The sequence below is a fragment of the Balaenoptera ricei genome, chromosome 12 (genome assembly GCF_028023285.1).
Source record: "Balaenoptera ricei isolate mBalRic1 chromosome 12, mBalRic1.hap2, whole genome shotgun sequence".
Taxonomy (NCBI): Eukaryota; Metazoa; Chordata; class Mammalia; order Artiodactyla; family Balaenopteridae; genus Balaenoptera; species Balaenoptera ricei.
Genome location: NC_082650.1, coordinates 57788664 through 57808806, shown reverse-complemented (window position 1 = coordinate 57808806; position 20143 = coordinate 57788664). Strand labels below are relative to the sequence as shown.

Below are 20143 nucleotides of genomic sequence, written 5' to 3'. Positions count from 1 at the left end.
CTTACTATTTCATTAGCAGTATATCCTGAATATTTTTCCATGTCAATAAATGTACGTCTACCCAAGGATGTTAATGATTGCACACTATTCCATTGGTGGTTTCCAACACTATATAGAACCACTCTGCAGATGATGTACATTTAGATTGTTTCTAGTTTATTTCCTTATTAAAAATGATACTGCTATGAACATCTTTGAACATGTATAATTTCTGGTATAATTTGTCTAACTCTTCAATATCTGTGCTATTTGCCTTTCTGCTGATACAATTTGCCCTGCAGAATTATCTGCTCAAAGACTATTCCTTGATTCTGCAGGTCAATAAAATTATATTAATGCAGGACATATTTATTGAGCACCTACTGTGTGACAGACACTCAACTAAGAGCTAGGCATTCAACTATAGCAAATGCTTGAGTTTACAGGCTAGTCTCACTAACTTATGAATTTTAGACACTTTTTTTTTTTTTTAAAGCTTTGCTTGATTGTAGATCCATAGTTCATTTCCAGGGTATGTTTAGGAGTAGTACCAATTTTCAACGAAAATATGTTTCGTGTGTGTCTGTGTGTGTGTATGTTTTGACCCACTCTCCATTCTGAACACACAAAGCCTCATAATCCACAACTGGGTCATTTCATTTGACCTTAAGGTACACTTGTTTAGGCTGTATCTACATAGAGTCAGTGTAAACGTTTTTGTCAGTGACATACTGCTTTGTTTGACAGTATCAGGCCACTACATTTTCTCCCCTACTTTGTCTCTGGATTAACTAGCTAGTTAAATTTTCTTCAGATCCTGCTTTTGTATGAGTCTTTGTGGGTGTATATCAGTTTTGCATGCATACTCACATATGTGTACGTTGTTTCTATATTAGATCTCTACTGGCTTAGTCACATTATCTGCAATTAAAATTTCCACACTGCTTTCTTGAGTTAGATTTTTTGGAAAAAGAAACTTAGTAACTCTAATACTGTATTTACGTATTTACAATTTCCCTGATATACAATTGTTTGCAGTATTTTCTTTCCATATCTGCTTTGAATTTTTTCAGTTTTTAAATTTCTCAGGAAATAATATCCATTATTGAATACTGAACCTAGTTCTGAAGTTATAATTTTTATATAAATTCCAATTAGCCTTAGAGATATAGTCTTCTATTTCACAGACTGTCCTAATTATAAAAATAATTCATGAGACTGTAATTTATAAAGGGCTTTAGCAAATAAGTGAGGTTTTCTGGATTGTGTGAAGAGAATCACCAAGGAAGGGACACAGTCTGATCCACATGATTCTCATAGTTGCCTGGGAAAAGGAAAATAAATAATGGCTATGTGGTCAATTTCTATAATATTTCTTTTATATTATATTGGTATAAAAATATGATTTTAATTTCCTTCAATTTATTTTGTGTTAATAATGCAATTCTCTCATATTCTCTCCCCACATTAGTGGTTTATTCTTCAAACATTTATTAAACACACACTGAATGCCTAGCACTGAGTTAAGTCCAATGGGTCAAAGATGAGTAAGTTCCATACATGAGGAACCATGTACGGTAATAGAAGGTTATGCCACACGATGCAGTTGGAAGTACTAGAAAAGAGGAGTGAAAAAAGTATTGCAAATGAGAGGCTTGAAATCTATCTGAGGGAGTTTGTGGAGAGGTGGGCTTCACAACAGAGATGATGAGGTTTTATTAATGGTAACATGAATCCTAAAATTTTTAATAATCTCAAAAAACTTTAGATCTGATTAATACTACAGATTTTAAAAAGGGAAACAAAATATTTTTAAGGATTTAAGGAACCTTTCCACAAAAGGTATAAATAAACAGTTCCTTTCTTTATTATTTTTTAATCCCCTCATTTAAAACAAAATAATAAACACACAAAATAACATGGCTCATACATATTAGTCAATAGTCCAGTTAATAGCATAAAGAAGATTTTTGTTAAGAAACTCTGCAAAATAAATATGTAAAGGAGAATGAAAGGACTTTCTTGACGTTATAGTCCAGATAAATAATGTAAATTATTTTGTATGTGATATCAAATTACCTATTTAGGTTGCTTCATGGATTACACGATTACTATTAAACTGATTGCTGATTTTTTGAAATATCAATTTGCTAGCCATCTTTTTTTATTACTGTTTTTAGATTAAGACTTAAGGAAGTTTATTTTAATACCTCTAATTTAGCCTCATAACACCTAAGTGCTCTTTGCAAACTCAAAATGTATTTGTATGTATATTTTCATTGACTGGATTCAGTAATATTTGGATGCAGGATTTCTCAAATCAATATTTTTTTTGCAAATGGAAGGGAGGCTGTGCCATACTTGCAAGAGACTGGCATTTAACCAGCTCCTAACTTCTGACAGAATCAGTGTTGCCTCTCAATTTACCGAGCAGTTCTTAAGCAATCTTAGAATCAGGAAAGTTTTCTGAATCTCTGATCTTCAAGATCATTTCACCCAGCCCCTTCATTTTGCAGAGGAGAAAACGTTGGTCTGGATAGTGAAGGGGCTTGGTCGTTCAATCACTTTTGCCTTTTCTTTTAGCTGACCTATTTCTTAAAAATCAATATAATTAACTGTGTGCTCTTGGCCCTCAAATAGTTGGTGTTATTTATACTCTTTATATGGTGATTATTCACGTAGCTGCCTTCCCTGTTATCTCAGTTTGATCTGGTCTATTTATAGCTCGATATTATTCAAGCATCTGCCTTCCCAATCAGTATGCATTCCTTCTAGGTCCTAAATTGCTAACATTTAAGTATCCATTCCCCAATTTTCCTCTCAGTATATAATACATCTACTTTAAAATTAATATTATTTGAATGTGTAACTCCATGGTCCTCCCTGTGATTTTAAGGGTCCATTTGCAGAAGGAAAAAAAAAATCAACACCTATTGTCCATTCACTAGCGAAAAATATGTTGGAAACAGTAGAAGGTTTGTAAAGTTAAAAGCTTATTTATTTTTAAAATAAGAAAGCACATTTCCATGCCTGAGCGTAACCAATCTTTGTCCAATGGAACTATGATGTTATTTCCTGCAACTTGATTTCACTTTTTATGAGCCATCTAACTCATATTCTTTATTCTAGGCTATCAGCAGCTTCCTTTTTCCAAATGCTCACTACAAGTTTGAGTTGAATTGAATATAACAGATGTAAAAGTGGTATGCAAGAGTAGCTTTCATAGCTTCTATAGTTAAAGAACGGCAGAGTGCTAAAACTGCAAAAAATTACAGGACATTCCACAGACAAAATTTTCATTGGTCACATGTTTGTATAGTTTTTAGTTTACTTGAAATATTGACAAGGGTGCTAATTTGTATGCTTGGATGAGACTACACCAGTAACATCACAATTCAGGATGTTATTGTCACTAGAAAAATGTCTCAAAATGCTGGAGCCAGTCCTTTAATTAAATTAGAAATACCCATTGCTTCATGACTCAAGGAAGTCAAAAACAAGTGAGGGGTGTTTCTCAATGTGAAGTAGAGATGGATCACTTCTCCTCCTCTTGGAAAATTCATACATTATACCATATGCTTTCCACGCAATCCTTTTTTGGGAGCTGTGACCTACTTATTCATTTTTCCATGGCATGTCAGTCATTCAAGTCCATGTGTGCATGTTCTTTTCTACTTGCATCACTTAGGTGATGGCATCTACCAGGATGGAATCTACCAACTTCACACAAAATAAATTTCAGAGTGTAATGGTCATACTTCATATGAATGTAAAACTCTAAGAATCTGTTTTAGGAAATTGAAAGTGTTTACCATCCAGAAAAAGGAGAGCTGCCGTGAAAACTACCAGAAGTTGAGGGTAAAGAGTGGCGGTCTTACCCAGCAGGAAGCAGTACAGCATAGTGATTAAAAGCTGGAGCCTGGATTGAAGTCTCCTGTGTCTGAATCCAGCATCCATCACTTCCTGACTGTGTAACTGACCTTAGGCAAAATTCTCAGGGTGCTGGATGTGCTCCAAGGTCTTGTTAAAGTACTGGACCTGCTCCGAGGTCTTGCTAAAATAGAGGACATTAGACCCAGTAAAGTAAGTTATTTAGCCTAAAAATTAAAATACCTTGTGAGACAATGGAACATAAAGGAGGTAAGCAATTATGTTATATTTTAATTCTGAATAGCAGAGATACATTCAGAATTAAAATATAATATAACAGTGGGAAATACATTGAAGACAGAAAGTGTGATTCAACATTTCTTGATGTCGTTCTGTTTATGTTTGTAAAATATTTATCACAATGCCTGATATAAAGTATGCTCTTAATGAATGTTGACTGTTAGAAGCTTTCATCCTTCAGAGTAAGCATGGGTTTGAACATGTTTCATACCGATTTAACTTTCTTTTTTAATTTAAGTATAGTTGATTTACAATATTATATTAGTTTCAGGTGTACAAAATAGTGATTGAACATTTTTATAGATTATATTCCATTTAGGGTTATTACTAAATAATGTCTATATATCCTGTGCTCTACAATATATCCTTGTTGCTTATCTATTTAACTTGGTAGTTTGAGTCTCTTAATCCCATATCCCAGTCTTGTTCCTCCCCCCTTCCCTCTCCCCACTGGTAACCACTAGTTTGTTCTCTATACCTGTGAGTCTGTTCCTGTTTCATTATATACATTCATTTGTTTTATGTTTTTAGATACCACATATAATTGAGAACATAGAGTATTTGTCTTTCTCTGTCTGAATTACTTCACTAAGCATAATACTCTCTAGATTCATCCATGTTGTCACAAATGGAAGAATTTTATTCTTTTTTTATGATCGGGTAATATTCCTATATATATATATATATCTCACACCTTCTTTATTCATTCATCTATTGATGGACATTTAGGTTGCTTCCATATCTTGCCTGTTGTAAATAATGCTGCTATGAACATTAGGCTGATTGTGCCTTTTAAAATTAGTATTTTTGTTTTCTTCAGTGAAATACCTAGGAGTGGAATTACTGGATCATATGGTAGTTTTATTTTTAGTTTTTTGAAGAACCTCCATACTGTTTTCTATAGTGCCTACACCAATTTAAAATACCACCAACAGTGTACGAGGGTTTCCTTTTCTCCACATCCTCACCAACATTTGTTATTTGTGTTCTTTTTGATGATAGCCATTCTGGCAGGTGTGAGGTGATATCTCATTGTGGTTTTGATTTGCATTTCCCTTATGATTAACAATGTTGAGTATCTTTTCATGTGCCTGTTGGCTATCTGTGTATCTTTTCTGGAAAAATGACTGTTGAGACCTCCTGCCCATTTTTAATTGGGTTCTTTTTTTTTTTATATTAAGTTGTATGAGCTGTTTATATATTTTGAGTGTTAACCCCTTATTGGTCATATCATTTGTAAATATTTTCTCCCATTCAGTAGGTTGTCTTTTTGTTTTGTTGATGGTTTCCTTTGCTGTGCAAAACTTTTACGTTTTTTAGGTCCCCCCTTCTTTTTTTTAATTTTTGCCTTTATTTCTTTTGCCTTAGGAAAGACAGATCCCAAAAAATATTGCTACGATTTATGTCAAAGTGTCTCTATGTTCTCTTCTAGGAGTTTTATGGTTTTACGTCTTACATTTAGGTCTTTAATCAATTTTGAGTTTATTTTTGTATATTGTGTGAGGAAATGTTCTAATCTCATTCTTTTACATATAGCTGCTCAGTTTTCCCAGCACCACTTATTGAAGAGACTATCTTTTCTCTGTTGTATATTCTTTCTTCTTTTGTTGTAGATTAATTGACCATAAGTGCATGGGTTTATTTCCGGGCTCTCTATTCTGTTCCATTGATCTATATGTCTGTTTTTGTGCTACTGACGTACTGTTTTGATTACTGTCGCTTTGTAGTTTAGTCTGAAGTCAGAGAGTGTGATACCTCCAGCTTTGTTTTTTTTCTCAAGCTTGATTTGGCAATTTGGGGGTCTTTGTGGTTCCATATAAATTTTAGGATTATTTGTTCTAGTTCTGTGAAAAATGTCAAGGGTAATGCAATCCCTATCAAAATGTCCCTATTTTGATAGGGATTGCATTAAATCTGTAGGTTGCTCTGAGTAGTATGGGCATTTTAACAATATGAATCTTTCCAATCCAAGAGCATGGGATATCTTTCCTTTCTTTGTATCATTTTCAAATTCCTTCATCAATGTTTTATAGTTTTCAGAGTATACATTTTTTTATCTCCTGGGTTAAGTTTATTCTTATGTATTTTATTCTTTTTGATGTGATTGTAAATGAGATTGCTTCCTTAATTTCTCTTTCTGATAGTTCATTATTAGTGTGTAGAAAGACAACAGATTTCTGTATATTAATATTGTATCATTCAATTTTACTGAATTCATTTATTAATTCTAATAGCTTTTTGGTGGAGACTTTAGGGTTTTCTATATATAGTATCATGTCATCTGCAAATAGTGACTGATTTAACTTTCTTAAACTTCAGTTGCTGGAGTATGCATTATAGTGTTTGAAAGTGATCTGGAACTGAGGGAATGTAAATCAGAGATTACAAATTAGTCAAGTTAGAGTTAGGGCCAGTAAGGAATGTCTCCCCAGAATAGGGGACTATGCCAAAGACTCACAATGCATTAGGAGAGAAAGAAGGTTGCAAAAATGTGTTAATGTGTATGTATATGTGTGTAGGTATGCATATGTGTACGTTCGTGTGTGTGTGTGTGTGTGTGTGTGTTCACATGTGTGTATGTGTAGGTAGCAACTAGGTTTCTGGGCAGAGGAACAGCATTTGGAAAGAATGGAGGCATTTGACCTTGGTTCACTCAGAGAAAGGTAGGTAGTTTTATTTGGCTGTAACACTGGGGAAGTGGGAGTAGTAAGAAAAGAGCCTAGAGAGGAAGGCAGAAGATAGATTATGAAGAACTTGGTAATTAACATTAAGCTTAAAAATTAGGCAGTTACTGAAAGATTTTAGAAAATAAATAACAAGATTAAAGTTGTATTTTAGAAATATTACTCTGGTTGCAGTGTGGAGAAACTATTGAAAAAAGCCAGAGTTGGTGGAGGGTTCTGTAGAAGATCCAGTGGAGAGGCAGGATTACAGTGTGGAAGGCATAGTGCCTCTGACTTAGTCAAGTAAAGCCTGTGAAAAGTGTACAGTGATGTTTCTGTAGAAGTGATGGAGAACTGTGAACTGTTAGCTAAAATAATTAAGAAGATCATTAACTAGTTTAACAATAGGGAAAGCTTCCAGTAGAGGTATCCATGGGATTATGACCTGAGTCTTTGTCTTTAACTCTCTATTGCTCCACATTTTTACCACTGACTTGGACTGAATATGACCTAAAGGCAAAGGGAAAATAAACACATTTCATATATCTCCGTAGTATTAATAACTTGCCTTGGTACACTAGAAACTGAATAAATTAATATTAATAAAGAGTTGATAGAATCAAAATCCAAATAGTATTAATTAGAAAATTAAACCAACTATAAATAGATGATATTAATCAGGGACACATGAAAATAAAAAAAAAAATAGTACATCACAAACTTTTTAAATGCAAGCTTAAGATGAATCAGCAGTATGATATTGTATTCTAAAAAAAAAAAACAAACGCACTCTTTATACAATGTATACTACATTAACTTAGGGAGCTGGCAGTCCTATTATAATTTGCTTTGCTTGAACCTAGTTGGAATATGATTAAGAAATGGACTCACATGGAGCTGTGATACACTGGAGTATGTTCAGAGAAAAAAATAACTAGAGAAATGAATGGATCAGAATAGTCATGTGTCAAACAAAAGATTTAAAAGTTTTAACCTGGATAAAAGGAAGTATAGTAGGAACTTGGTATCTGTTTTCAAATTCTGGAAGATGATCATGTGAAAACTCGGCTTAAATTTATTCTAATCAGAGCAAATGGTTAGAAGCTTCAGGGAGCAAATGATGGATTAATAGATGGAAGAACTTTGTGCTAGAACTCTTCCAGAGAAGAAAGAAGTTTTAGATAGCAGCAGGTTTGCCATTCCTAAGAGACCCATATGTATCAGTAGTATTAGAAGCAATCTGAATATCCAAAGGATGGGTAGATGAGATAATTAATTGATTGTGTCATTCTTAGACTCCTGTATCCTTTACATTTACAATAATAATACAATTTTAGTATTAATACATAGTGAGTATTTTTATAAATATTTACAGATTGATTTAATGTTCTTTTTGAGACATCTGTTAAAAACATGCAGCAATAACAAAATGATAAGTATAGGAGTCTTATTTTATCCTATCCTTTTTCTTTTTCCCCCAAACTTTATTATGAAATTATTAAATATACAGAAAAATTCAAATGAAATGAATATTCCTATACTCACCACTTTGATTAAACAGTTGTTAACGTTTTTCCATCTTTTTTTTCTGTGATGCCTTACCCCTAAGCACTTCATCATGGATCTCCTAAGAACAAGGATATTTTCTTACATAAAAGATATCATTATTTTTCCTAAGGAGAAAAAAGAAACAAATAATTCCCTAATGTCATTTAATATCCAGGGCATTTTTTAAATGACCATTGATATTAATAAAGAAACATGATGATTTTATCTTTTTTTTTTGTTCCTGTTTTTGTTGTTCATCCGTGGCTGTGGCTTGGGCATTTCACACCATGCCAGGCTCTGAATTTTGCTCAAAGTTGCCTGTAATCCTATAGAGGCTGTGTCCCTGGACAAAGACCACCCTCAGTGGTGAGATGCCATTTGTGCTGGGGTCAGAGGGGCTCTCTAAAGGGATATATGAACGAACCTGAATGTTATGGGCCTGGTTGTGCCACGATCATATACTTCTAAATTTTGGCCTGTCATGGAAGTGTTCTTTGGAAAGTGTTTCTGAGAAAGGAAGCCTGTGTGGGTGGTAGATTTCCTCTACCCCCTCTGCAGGTTGTGCTAATTTGTGTGTGAAATTAACCACTGGGGACATTTCTTCTAACAGCATTTTAAGCTCTTAAATGAGATGGTCTGGCTAGTAGGGACGAATTTATTAGCACCCAGGGAAAGCATTGGAGCATCTGTCTTCTGTCTTCCATCTCGTATTTCCCCCAGGTAGTGGCTGTGTGTGACAGCAAAAATTCTACCACGGTAACATGAGGGGTCTAGGCTTTTCCTAGGGAAGCACATTCATCTGCTGCAGTGCTCACTAGTGGTCTAGTGGGTGTATTCTGATGAGTTTAGTCAGCAGAGCATTTTAAAAAGTTGAACTTCCCTTTTGATGGGGTGAGTGCTCTTCAGTCCTCACCACCTCTTACTGAATCTCCAGTGTAGGCACTTAACTTTGCAGCTCTGGACCAAAGGGTATTGGGGCTCAGAGGGAAGGCTGTTCCACTGGTTGCCTTTGGCTCTGGGATGTTATTGTGTCTTTTAAACTTTGGGGGTTTAGGGGTTGGTGCTGTGATGATATAGACGCTGGTCATTCTCTCTGGAGCTTTGGAAAGGTGAGATCTGGGGCATGCAGGACAGGATCCTTCTAACTTTGATGTGATGCCGCCTCCAGTGGAAGATTCCTCAAGCCGCAGCTACTCAGGAACTGATCCAGCCAGCACCCAAGGAAGACTCTTAAGGACCAATCTTATTAAAGTTGTTGAACAGCAAGCTGGGTTTCTATTCATCCGACCAGCCTCTTCTTGGACCTGCAACTCCTTGACTTAGATGAGGCCAACATTTTTTTACCAAAAGTTCTGGAGGCTGGGAAGTCCAAGATCAAGGTCTAAAGCATTTAGTTTCTGGCAAGGTTGCTTTTCCTGGCTTGCAGACGGCTGCCTTCCCTCTGTGTCCTCACATAGTGGAGAGAGAGAAAGAAAGAGATGATTTTATCCTTTGGATAAGGATTTGTAGAAAATTAAAATGAGGCGGACATCTTTTGCATTTGTTTAGATAGAAAATAAGGTTATTATAACAATTGATTGAAAGAAACAGCATATCTTCTGAGAGGATAACAGATGATGTATCATTCACAGCATCGATTCCTTTATTGAACTGAATGTCTGTAAGACACTGATTGTACCTACTTTATGATAGGACCTATTTGAACAGTCTTAGAAGTTAGACGTGAGATTGGTTGGCACATCCATCACAGGTTTAGGAGTCATACAATCCTCAGTAGTAGTTAAAATGGACCTAAAAGAGAAAAAAAATGGATAGGCTTTAGCAGTTGACTGATATAAATCTTTTATTTCAAGTCTTGGGTAATGTTGTTCTTTTGTGAATCAGAGCCTGTGATAGGGAAAGTTGCAGTGTTGTGAGTTCTGTGTAAATGAGGGATTCCTTGCCATTTGGGCTTCTGTATCTGCTAAACAAAGTGGGGCAACTCTGCTTATGGAAAAGAAGACTATTCTATTCTGTTTCTCTCTTTTTTCTCTAACAAGCCTCTTATAGAATGATGAAAACTATTAACTTTTACTATAAGCTTGGAGAAAGAATTGCAGGCTTATCGCTTGATACAGAGGTTATGTGAGATGTGATGGCCTTTCCTAAATTAAAACAAACAACGAGACAAAACAATTAAACCAAACAAAAATAAAATTGTGAGAATGATTATCTTATATGATTTTTTTTTAATTTCAGAAAACCAAAGGTAAGTATAAGAAAGCAGTGAAATTTTGCTTGTATCCAATAGAAACTAGGGAATGTGATGATAATGAGAAAGTGGTCTCTAGTTTCTTGAAAATGTGAAACTGTGTGAATCTTGGTACAAGTCTCTGGAAACACTTAATTATAGATTACTAAGATGCTGCTTTAGGATCATATAGTTCTTCTATGTTCTTTATTACCCTGAAATGTATTTTATCCACCAAACATGTTTTTGTGAACTCCTTAGGGTAGCAATTCTGTCTTCATGTACCACATGCTTATGAAATGCTACATACAATTCTGCCACTTCATAATAAAAAGAATAAGTCTAGAAGCAAACACCTTGTATAGGAGGTACATAGCACAAAATAAATATTATTTCTCAAGGTAAGAGAATAAGCCCTGTTCAAAATCATGTGAACAGCTACCCTTTTGCAGGTCTAAGAACGGATGGAAAAAATGCTTCGCCTTTCAATTTTTTATTAGGAAGTTTTAAAACCAAAGATATACTTTTAGAATAAAAATAGCTGATTTCTTCCTCAGAGAATCAAATGCATAAACTTTTATTTTCTACTTCATAAAGAAAAGAACTGAAATATGTACTTTCTCAGTTCTCTGCTCATCTTCACATCAACAGATTACAGAGAATTGCCTCATGGCTTGAGTAAGTAAGGTGTCCTCCTATCCAAGGCTTAGCCTACTTCCCATGCTTTGGATTTGATCCTCTTTGGCTCTTGAGGAGTTATAACTCATGAGTTATCCTCTCTCTTTTCTGTCTTTTAACTTTCTCTTTCTGTTGGTTCTTTCCCCCATCATATAAATATGTTGTCTTTCTCATTAGAAAAGAAACAAATGAATAAACATCCTGAAATTTCATACTATCTCTGGTTACTCTTCTGTTTTCTGCTATCCCTTAATATTCTAGCTTCATTTTAAAACATATTTTATTCATTTTTTTTTAAAGTTGTAAGGTTAACACAGGTTCATTGTTAACTATTTAAAACAGACACAAGAAAATTAATCAAATGCCTATCATCTAAAATGAACCACACGTAATACTTTGTTAAGCATAAGTGCAAATTGTAACTTCTTGTAAAGCATGTTTTGTCATCAGATACCTTCTATAGAATAAAAATGGCTACATGCAGAGTATTTTATTAATTAAATGTACCATAGTTATGTAAATAATCCCCTCCCATTGGATATTTAGAGTATTTCTAATCACATTGTTCCTATGAACAAAGTGAGCACCCTTGTAGCTAAATCGCCCACAGTTTTCTTAAGGTTATATCCTATTAAGTAGAATTAGCAGATTCAAGTGTATGATATTTTTAAACCTTGATAGATTAACAAAAAGTTTTCAAGAAAGTTTGTATCAATTTATTTTCCTTTTCAACTGTACTTTTTCTCGTACCTCCATAATTTTGATCTGTAAAAATTCCATCTCATTGTTTTAATCTTTCTTTTTTCTATATTTGCACATTTTCATGTCTTCATTGATTATTTGCATGTAATATTTATTATCTATTCATTTTCTTTGCCACTTTTTCCATTGGAGACATTATATTTCTTGTTAATATTATTTTATATTGAAGATACCAACCTTTTTTTCTAATATATTATGTTTGTATTTAGTTAACATACTTTCATATATTTTCTTCATATTCCTTTAATCATTTTAATGAGTTTGATTATGAATTTTTTCAAATATTCAAATTACATTCAGCAGTATTGCCCTTATTTTTACTGCTTCTGTTATCAAACTTAGAAAAGCCTTAGCACTTTTATGCAATTGCCTTTTAATGTAAAATTTTATTAAAGGATGATCTATATAAACCAAAATACACAAACCATAGTGTAAAGCCTTAATAATATATATCCAAGCAACTAGGATAAGAAACAGAATACCACCAGCTCCCAGAAGCCCATCATTCACCCTCCCTGCACCTACACCCAACACCATTTTTGGAACTTTTTAAAAAATGAAATCATACAGCAATAGTCCCTTGTGTCTGACTCCTTTCAGCATTTCGTTTGTAAGATTCATCTCTTACTGTTGAATGTAGTTGTTCACTGATGCATTTATTCCATGCTGCTATGAATATTCTTGTATATGTTTTCTGATGAATATGTATACACATTTTTCTTGGGTATATATCCTGGAGTGAAATTTTGGGTCACAGGGTTGGTGTATTTTCAATTTTAGAAGACTCTGACACATAATTTTCAAAGTAGGTTGTTATTTTGAAGAGAGGTGAAGGATAAGAAAGTTTTAACCTGCTATCATCATGTGTTGACCATTTCTGTATCCTTATTTTGTATTTATACCACATTCAAATTAAAATTTGAACTAAGGAAAGTAGATATAGTTTTTCCATTTTATTTTACCATGAAGAAATAACTTCAGATTTGCATTTCTAAAATTGATTCTGTATTCCTAATTAAGGTTAAGAAGTACTTTCCAATTACTCAATTATTTTTCTGTTCCATATATAAGATCTTACAATTCTGATTACATATTATTATTAAAGTCATCATATCTCACATTTTAGGAATTTCTGTGTATTTTGCCTGAATGAAATTTTGAAGAAAACTACTAATTTGTAGTGGAATAGGCAAGGGCTTTGGAGTCAGGCATGAACAGATTCTAATGTTGGCTCTATCACTTGATAAGCTGCATGATCTTTGGCCAAAGTATTGTTTCCTGTAAAATTTTACTACTTGGGGTTGCTTTGAAGATTTAGTGAAACCTTAAACTCTGATGGAATGTTTGCTCTATGGCAGCCACTGATTCTAAGTGACTTGTTATGAGATAACATTTGCCCTTTACAACAACTCTATGCAGTAGCCTCCATTATCATCCCTTTTTTAGAGATGAAGAAACTCAGACTGAGGATTGAAGCAACTGTGCTAATTCACCTGGGTTACAAGTGGCAGAGCCAGAATGGGAACCCAGTTTGGCTTCAGAGTCCATGCTCATACCACTGTTCTCCTCCACATATATGACATCCAATTTTGTTCTTGACACCCATTAGGCATGTAAATACTTAATATCCTTCTGCTTAGCATAAGTCACCAAAGATTTTAAACATATTTGGAGTACAGTTTCACACAGTTGATTGTTCTGTAACTACACCATCAAATTAGTTGAAAAAATAAGAGAAATATCTCTAACTAATACCGTGTAAAATGACAAATTTCCAATGCTTCCTGAATATAAATTTTTCCAATCACTGTGGTATCTTCTGAGTCCTAATTCTTCACATTTAGGGGAATTATTACTATACCATGACTTCTTACTAATTTAGAATAGGTAGTTTGCTGATAGTATAGTCACCTGACATTCATGCGTCAAAAGATTTTTGATGAGGTATGGATTGCAAGCTGTGGAAATGCCCTATTCAAGGGAGTTTAATATGTGAATGACGGTGCTGAGAGCACATGGTGTGAAATTTGAAAGGGAGAAAAATAAATGTTCTTTAATTTTAATGTTCTGGTTTCCTAAGGACAGAGGTTGGAGGGTGTCAGCTATCAGGTGCTCCCTTTTTCATTCCATTCACCAAAGCAACAATAAGGAAGAGATTCTGTTGGAGACAAAGGTCCCAGTTAGGTCACTTATAACTGAAAAGAGAGAGATGATGTCAAGGCTGGGACACGAATGAGGGAACTGGACTGAGGCACAGCTGGTGGAAGGTGACAAATGGAAAGGACGTGTCTTTAAATTATAGTCTACATTGTATGGCCAAAATTATATGCTGCAGTGTTATTCACTGACTAAGGGATTTGCACTGTTTGGGAGTTATCTTTCAAAAATGTCAAGTGGTTTTTGAAAAAGGATTTAGAGTAAAACAAATAGAGAAATGCTACTTCATCCTTTTTTCTTGCAAGTAAGATGCTGGAATTTGCAAGTGAATAAGTATTTTGGGCTTTTAACGTGGTAAGTGACATAAAAATTATGCTAAAGAATTCTGATTTCTGAATTAATAGAGACAAATTTAATCCAGTTTTCCCAATGCTAACTTTATAGCTTTATATCAATATAGAGGATTGATTATTTTCTAACTGTGTGCAAAATTTTGAGGGTTAATGTTCAGTACTTAAGGCAAGATCTATGTATACCTAGGCCCTAAAAGAAGCAATTACTAAATAAAAAGGCAAAATCATATTCAAATCATGGTAAATTTTGGTAGCAATATCAAAGAAATTTTGCCAGTGTGGATTTATCTTAAAGGGCACATCCCAAATATTCAAATTCATAGAAAATGTAAGCACAAACTCCATGCACTTAGACAAATCACTCAAACACACACACACACATAAGTGCACAAATACATACATAAAAGTACAGAAACCTTCCCAGATTTTCTCTATCTTGTAAGAACTGTGTGATTATTTTTTTTCTTTGCCAGGTGGTATTTTTGAATATGTGGAATCTGGCCCAATGGGAGCTGAGGAGCTTGCATTCAGATTTGCTGTGAACACAATCAACAGAAACAGAACCTTGTTGCCCAATACCACCCTAACCTATGACACCCAGAAGATAAACCTCTATGACAGTTTTGAAGCATCCAAGAAAGGTAATTGATAGATATTTAACAGTATGTTTTCTGGAATTCAAATTTTCAGCTATTCTTAAGAGATTTCTTAATCCCAAAAGTAATTAATAAGTCATTAGGAATATTTTCATGCAAATGTTTCTTTTCAAACTGCACATAAATTTTATCAGGGAAGGTAAAGTGATATGATTACCTACTGAAAAAATAATTGCTTATAACATGAAATGCAATGAAGTTTGGGATAGTGAAATTTTTTTTTCCCCATTAATCCTTTTGTTTTGCTACTAAACTATTCCTATTTTAAGAACTTTCTAAAATAAAACAATACCATCTGTGGATTTTACGAAGTTTTACAATCAATTTTTACATTTTTATTTGCATTATGTGTCAATTCCACTCTATTACTGTGGTCTCAATTTTCTGACTACCTTGAAAGTTCTGTGGTTCCAAGTGACTTCAAAAAGTCAGTCTAACCTTAATTGGAAAAATTTGAACAACCTTTCATTTGTGTATAGTCTATGCCCATTTTTTAACCACTTGATGTTTCTTTTTGTGACTGAAAATAAATGACTAATGATATGAAAACCGGATTATATGAAGAAATAATAAAAATACCTTATGAATTTTATTTATTTTATTATTTTGTAAAACTGTGTTTTAGATATAAGAATAGAAATATAATTTTCTGGAATATGAATTTAATGCATATATGAAGGAAGGTAATAGAGAAACTATTATTGAGGCATTATTTTAACCAAACAGTTTTAGTAATAAATGTATTTTGAGAGATGTTTTTATAGGCTTACTTTGTCTAAGTAGGTGATCTTTTCTTTTGCATATTTAGCATTCATGTAGCAGAAATTAAATTTCATAAAGTAGATTTTCTCAAAGGAGTGGACTTAGAAAGCATTTGTTCTAAATTGATATTTTTAAAACAATGTTTGCTTTTCTGTAATGCTAATATTGTTTTATTAGCTACCTTACATTCATAAAAATGTACATAATTATTTATAATTCTAACTTGGTACAGATTTCTTCTAAACTCATTAATATTAATGGCAGTTAATAAGTTACAATATTTCTTGAGATGAAAGTATCCTTCTTTTCCCCCAGCTTACTTGTGTTTATCAAAACCTATGTTTTGCTTACCCTTTGAATTCATATCTTTATGAATAAAAATAAGTTTCCACATTTCAGAACCATGTCAGGGTGATGAAAGGTTTTGAAGGCTGAAAGAAAGGGTAAAGGTTATTGTGAAGTACTACATTTGTCATCATAATTGCAAAATAAGTCATTAACTGCAAGACAAGTGCATTCGAATATTGAAATAGTTCATGATTATTTCCATTAGGAAGAAGAAGCTCTGTCTCAAATAATTTAGACCAAAGAATATGGAATAAGAGTACAGTATAAATAAAATATTAATAGATTTCTTAATGGTGACTTCAAAGTAGCAACATTAAAAAAAAAAGTGGACTAGATTGTTCTAACAACAAACAGCTTACTATCTTGGGAATATCTTAGCAAAATTATGAGGTGGTAAACTCATTTCGTTTTCAAAATGTTAAAAAGGATTTACAAATTTTGTCACCCATTAAAAATCCATTGGGAATCCAGTTCCTTAAGTGACTTTGGCCTGAAGCTGAAAAAGCTCAAATAAGTGTATGAATAAGTTTCTTTGTGAGTTGTTTAAAAGGGTGGATGTTGTGGTTTGGAACTTGTCTTGTGAAGCTCTTGCTTGTCGACCTGTTGCTGGTTGGAGGGCACAGCAATATATAAAAAGATAATATAAAGGGGAAATCTAACATAGTTTTTGAATCTTATGGGGCCTCAATAAATATATATGCAATACTGATATTTATGACTAATTACAAAATAACAAATAATAAATTTGGACATTCTTAAAATTTTTTTAAAATTAATTTTTCCAAGGCAAAAATATAAGTTAAATGTTTAAATGTAAACATTTTCACTGGTATATGATCTTATACTTTTAGTAGATAATACTGTTTTGCTCCATAAATAAACTTTGATGCATTAGACTTGAATTATTATTTGAATCATACATTGCTTTTAAATGACTCCTCTGATACCTGAAAACTCTATTTCTTATTTGAAACACACTTCAAAAAGTTCTATGTAAACTAATATAGTGGTTTTTAACTTTCTTGATTTGTGACTTGTCAAAAATCTGGAGAAGGAAGATCTTTTATTTTCAATGTATGTGAATTAAAATCTGTGTGAGTGAAAAACTTTAGGCTCTAACCTTTCTACTGATTTAGAATTCCAATCATTATTTTAAAAGTAAGAATCTATATATTCAAAAATTATTTATTTATATCATATTGAATTTTTGAAGAAAGTGTAAACTTTTTTTTTCCAACTAAAATTTATTTATTAAATATCTCTATGCTTAAGAATCCATCCATCACATTGTATTTTATGTGGCAAAATCTCTGAAGGAAAATATCAGAAAATTTTGCACAGTAGAATCACAAACTATTTTTGAGGGATTAAATCTGAACACCTAATTGATCCCTAAATCCCAATAACATTTCTCCTTAGTCATACTTAAATATTTGCAGGGATATACACACCATTGCCTCTTGGAGCAGACTTCCACTTTTGAACATTTCTTACTTCCCTTAAATTGTATCAAAATTTGTGAGAAACTTCTAAACATTTGCCCTAATTCTTCCTTTTCCAGTCAAATGAAACAAACTTTAGCCTCTTTCACAGGCCAGATCTTCAGATATTTAAAGATGAGTTTCATGTTTCCAATAACTATTGGCTTTCTAGACGCAAACTTACCAGTTGCTTTAGTGTACCTTATAGAATTTCAAGTCCCGTCACAGTCTTTCTATTCCCATCTGAATACCTTCTGATTTAATTATGTCTCTCTTAATTACTGTGATTATTATTGATGTGAGTAAACTTTTCTACAAGTAAATATTGGACTGGTCAAAAAGTTCGTTCGGGGTTTTTCCATACGATGTTATGGAAAAACCCAAACGAACTTTTTGGCCAACCCAATATAAACTTAAAAAAAGTAATTCAGTACAATATGGAAGACTTATAGTATCCAAAAGCCACATAAATAAAGACGATTAAATACTTATCTATTTAATTACATACTTTGATGTTCTTCCTACTCAATGAGATTAATCCCTATGAAATCACCCTCTATGACTCATGTCAGGTTTTGTATAGGTGTTTGTATGCACCGCTTGACCTATATCATCAGATATTTGCAGATACTTAGCTATGTGTAGCCATAGCTTTTTGGATGGGCAGTGGAAGATAAATGGCTTCTGATTAAGAATTTGAAATTGTAGAGAATGACCAGTGAATTTGGGAAAGAACACTATTCCCCGATATGAAGTATTCTTCCAAAAAGAACCCTCTCCCCTTAAATCCTAGAATATTCCCCCTCTTTCTCCTTCCTCTTCTCCTCCCTTGGAAGGAGACATTATTTGCAGAATTATTTGAACATTGGGAATTATTATTTGACATTATTTGTAGAATTATTACATTGACATTATTTGTAGAATTGTTTGAACATCGAGCTGTAGGTGTCTAGGTGAATTTCCCTTGTAACAAGCTGAAAATGTTTGGAGTTAGACAAAACGTAAAATCAGCTAGATGCAGATGTTATATTAAAGACAAATCTTCCTTCAAGATGATGCCTTTGGGTTTACAGTAATAATGTGGTAATATTGGCACACTGGCATCTCTCCTCTCATTATTGACAGACTTCTGTCTCCTCTTCAGCCTGTGATCAGCTGTCTCTTGGGGTGGCTGCCATCTTCGGGCCTTCACACAGCTCTTCAGCAAACGCAGTGCAGTCGATCTGCAATGCTCTGGGGGTTCCCCACATCCAGACCCGCTGGAAGCACCAGGTGTCAGACAACAAAGATTCCTTCTATGTCAGTCTCTACCCAGACTTCTCTTCACTCAGCCGTGCCATTTTGGACTTGGTGCAGTTCTTCAAGTGGAAAACTGTCACAGTTGTCTATGATGACAGCACTGGTAAGAAAAATCAGTAGCCTTTGGGGCTATGCTTTAAATATAGGTAATTTTCTGAAACTTATTCGAGATTCTTACTGTATTCTTTTTGTTTGTTTTTGTTCTTTTCTTGTTTTTTTTTTAAATTAAGGGAAGGAAAACATTTGAAATGAAACATTAACACTAATTTCATACGTCCAAGCAAAGAACAAAATCATACACTTTTTTTTTCTATATTTGTAAAATAAGCACTTTTGTTCTAGGAAGGATGTTACTGTGAACCATAGTATTGGATGAAGAATAGAGATAGTATGAAATATAATATTGAAATAGTCATTCAAAGAATTTTTCTACTAATTTCAGGGTAGTTTCCCAAAGTAAAGCCTCATAACTGGCTGTCACTGAAGCTTATCAAGAAATCCAGGAAAAAAAAAAAAGAAATCAGACTTTGGCCTTAACATTTTCTATAGCTGTTTATGTGCAAAGAATGTGTGTGAAAAGTAATAACCTTTATATCTGGATAGCACGTTAAAGTACCCATTGAAATACTCTGAGTTTTTGGAACTGTTTATATGTAGATATAGCTTAGGGACTTGGAAAATAGTATTTACTAAGTTGTATTTATTTCCGTGTCTTTAAATGAATATTTGCTGGCTAGAGGTGGTCTGTGCTTTCTTGTTTTAATGCATGTTATTATTTTTATATATGAATGGTTATTTTGAGGTATCAGATAAAAACAAGTCTCAGAGAAATATAAGAAGGTAAACAGTAAAAATAAAGTATTAATTTCCTTGGAAGTTATATTGGTAAAGGAACTGCATACTATTTTGATTATTACCTAGTGATAAGGAATTTCACATTAAGATGTTTATCACTGGTCTAAATAGTGCTCTTTAAGTTAGAATTTTAAAATATTTTATTCTAGAACATTTCACTATACCTTTATGTTTACATCAAAATTGAAATTCATTTGAATTT

At 33.3% G+C, this 20143-nt stretch overlaps 1 protein-coding gene across 6 annotated transcripts in view; it reads left to right on the top strand.

Moving 5' to 3' along the window:
• Window positions 1-20143, top strand: part of GRIK2 (glutamate ionotropic receptor kainate type subunit 2) — a 640311-nt gene that overhangs the window by 237710 nt on the left and 382458 nt on the right. For all 6 annotated transcript variants that reach the window (XM_059942024.1, XM_059942025.1, XM_059942026.1 and 3 more), the window contains exons 2-3: window positions 15014-15181; window positions 18932-19189. In XM_059942024.1, the coding sequence (XP_059798007.1) occupies window positions 15014-15181; window positions 18932-19189 (426 nt within the window). The remainder of the gene's footprint in view (window positions 1-15013; window positions 15182-18931; window positions 19190-20143) is intronic.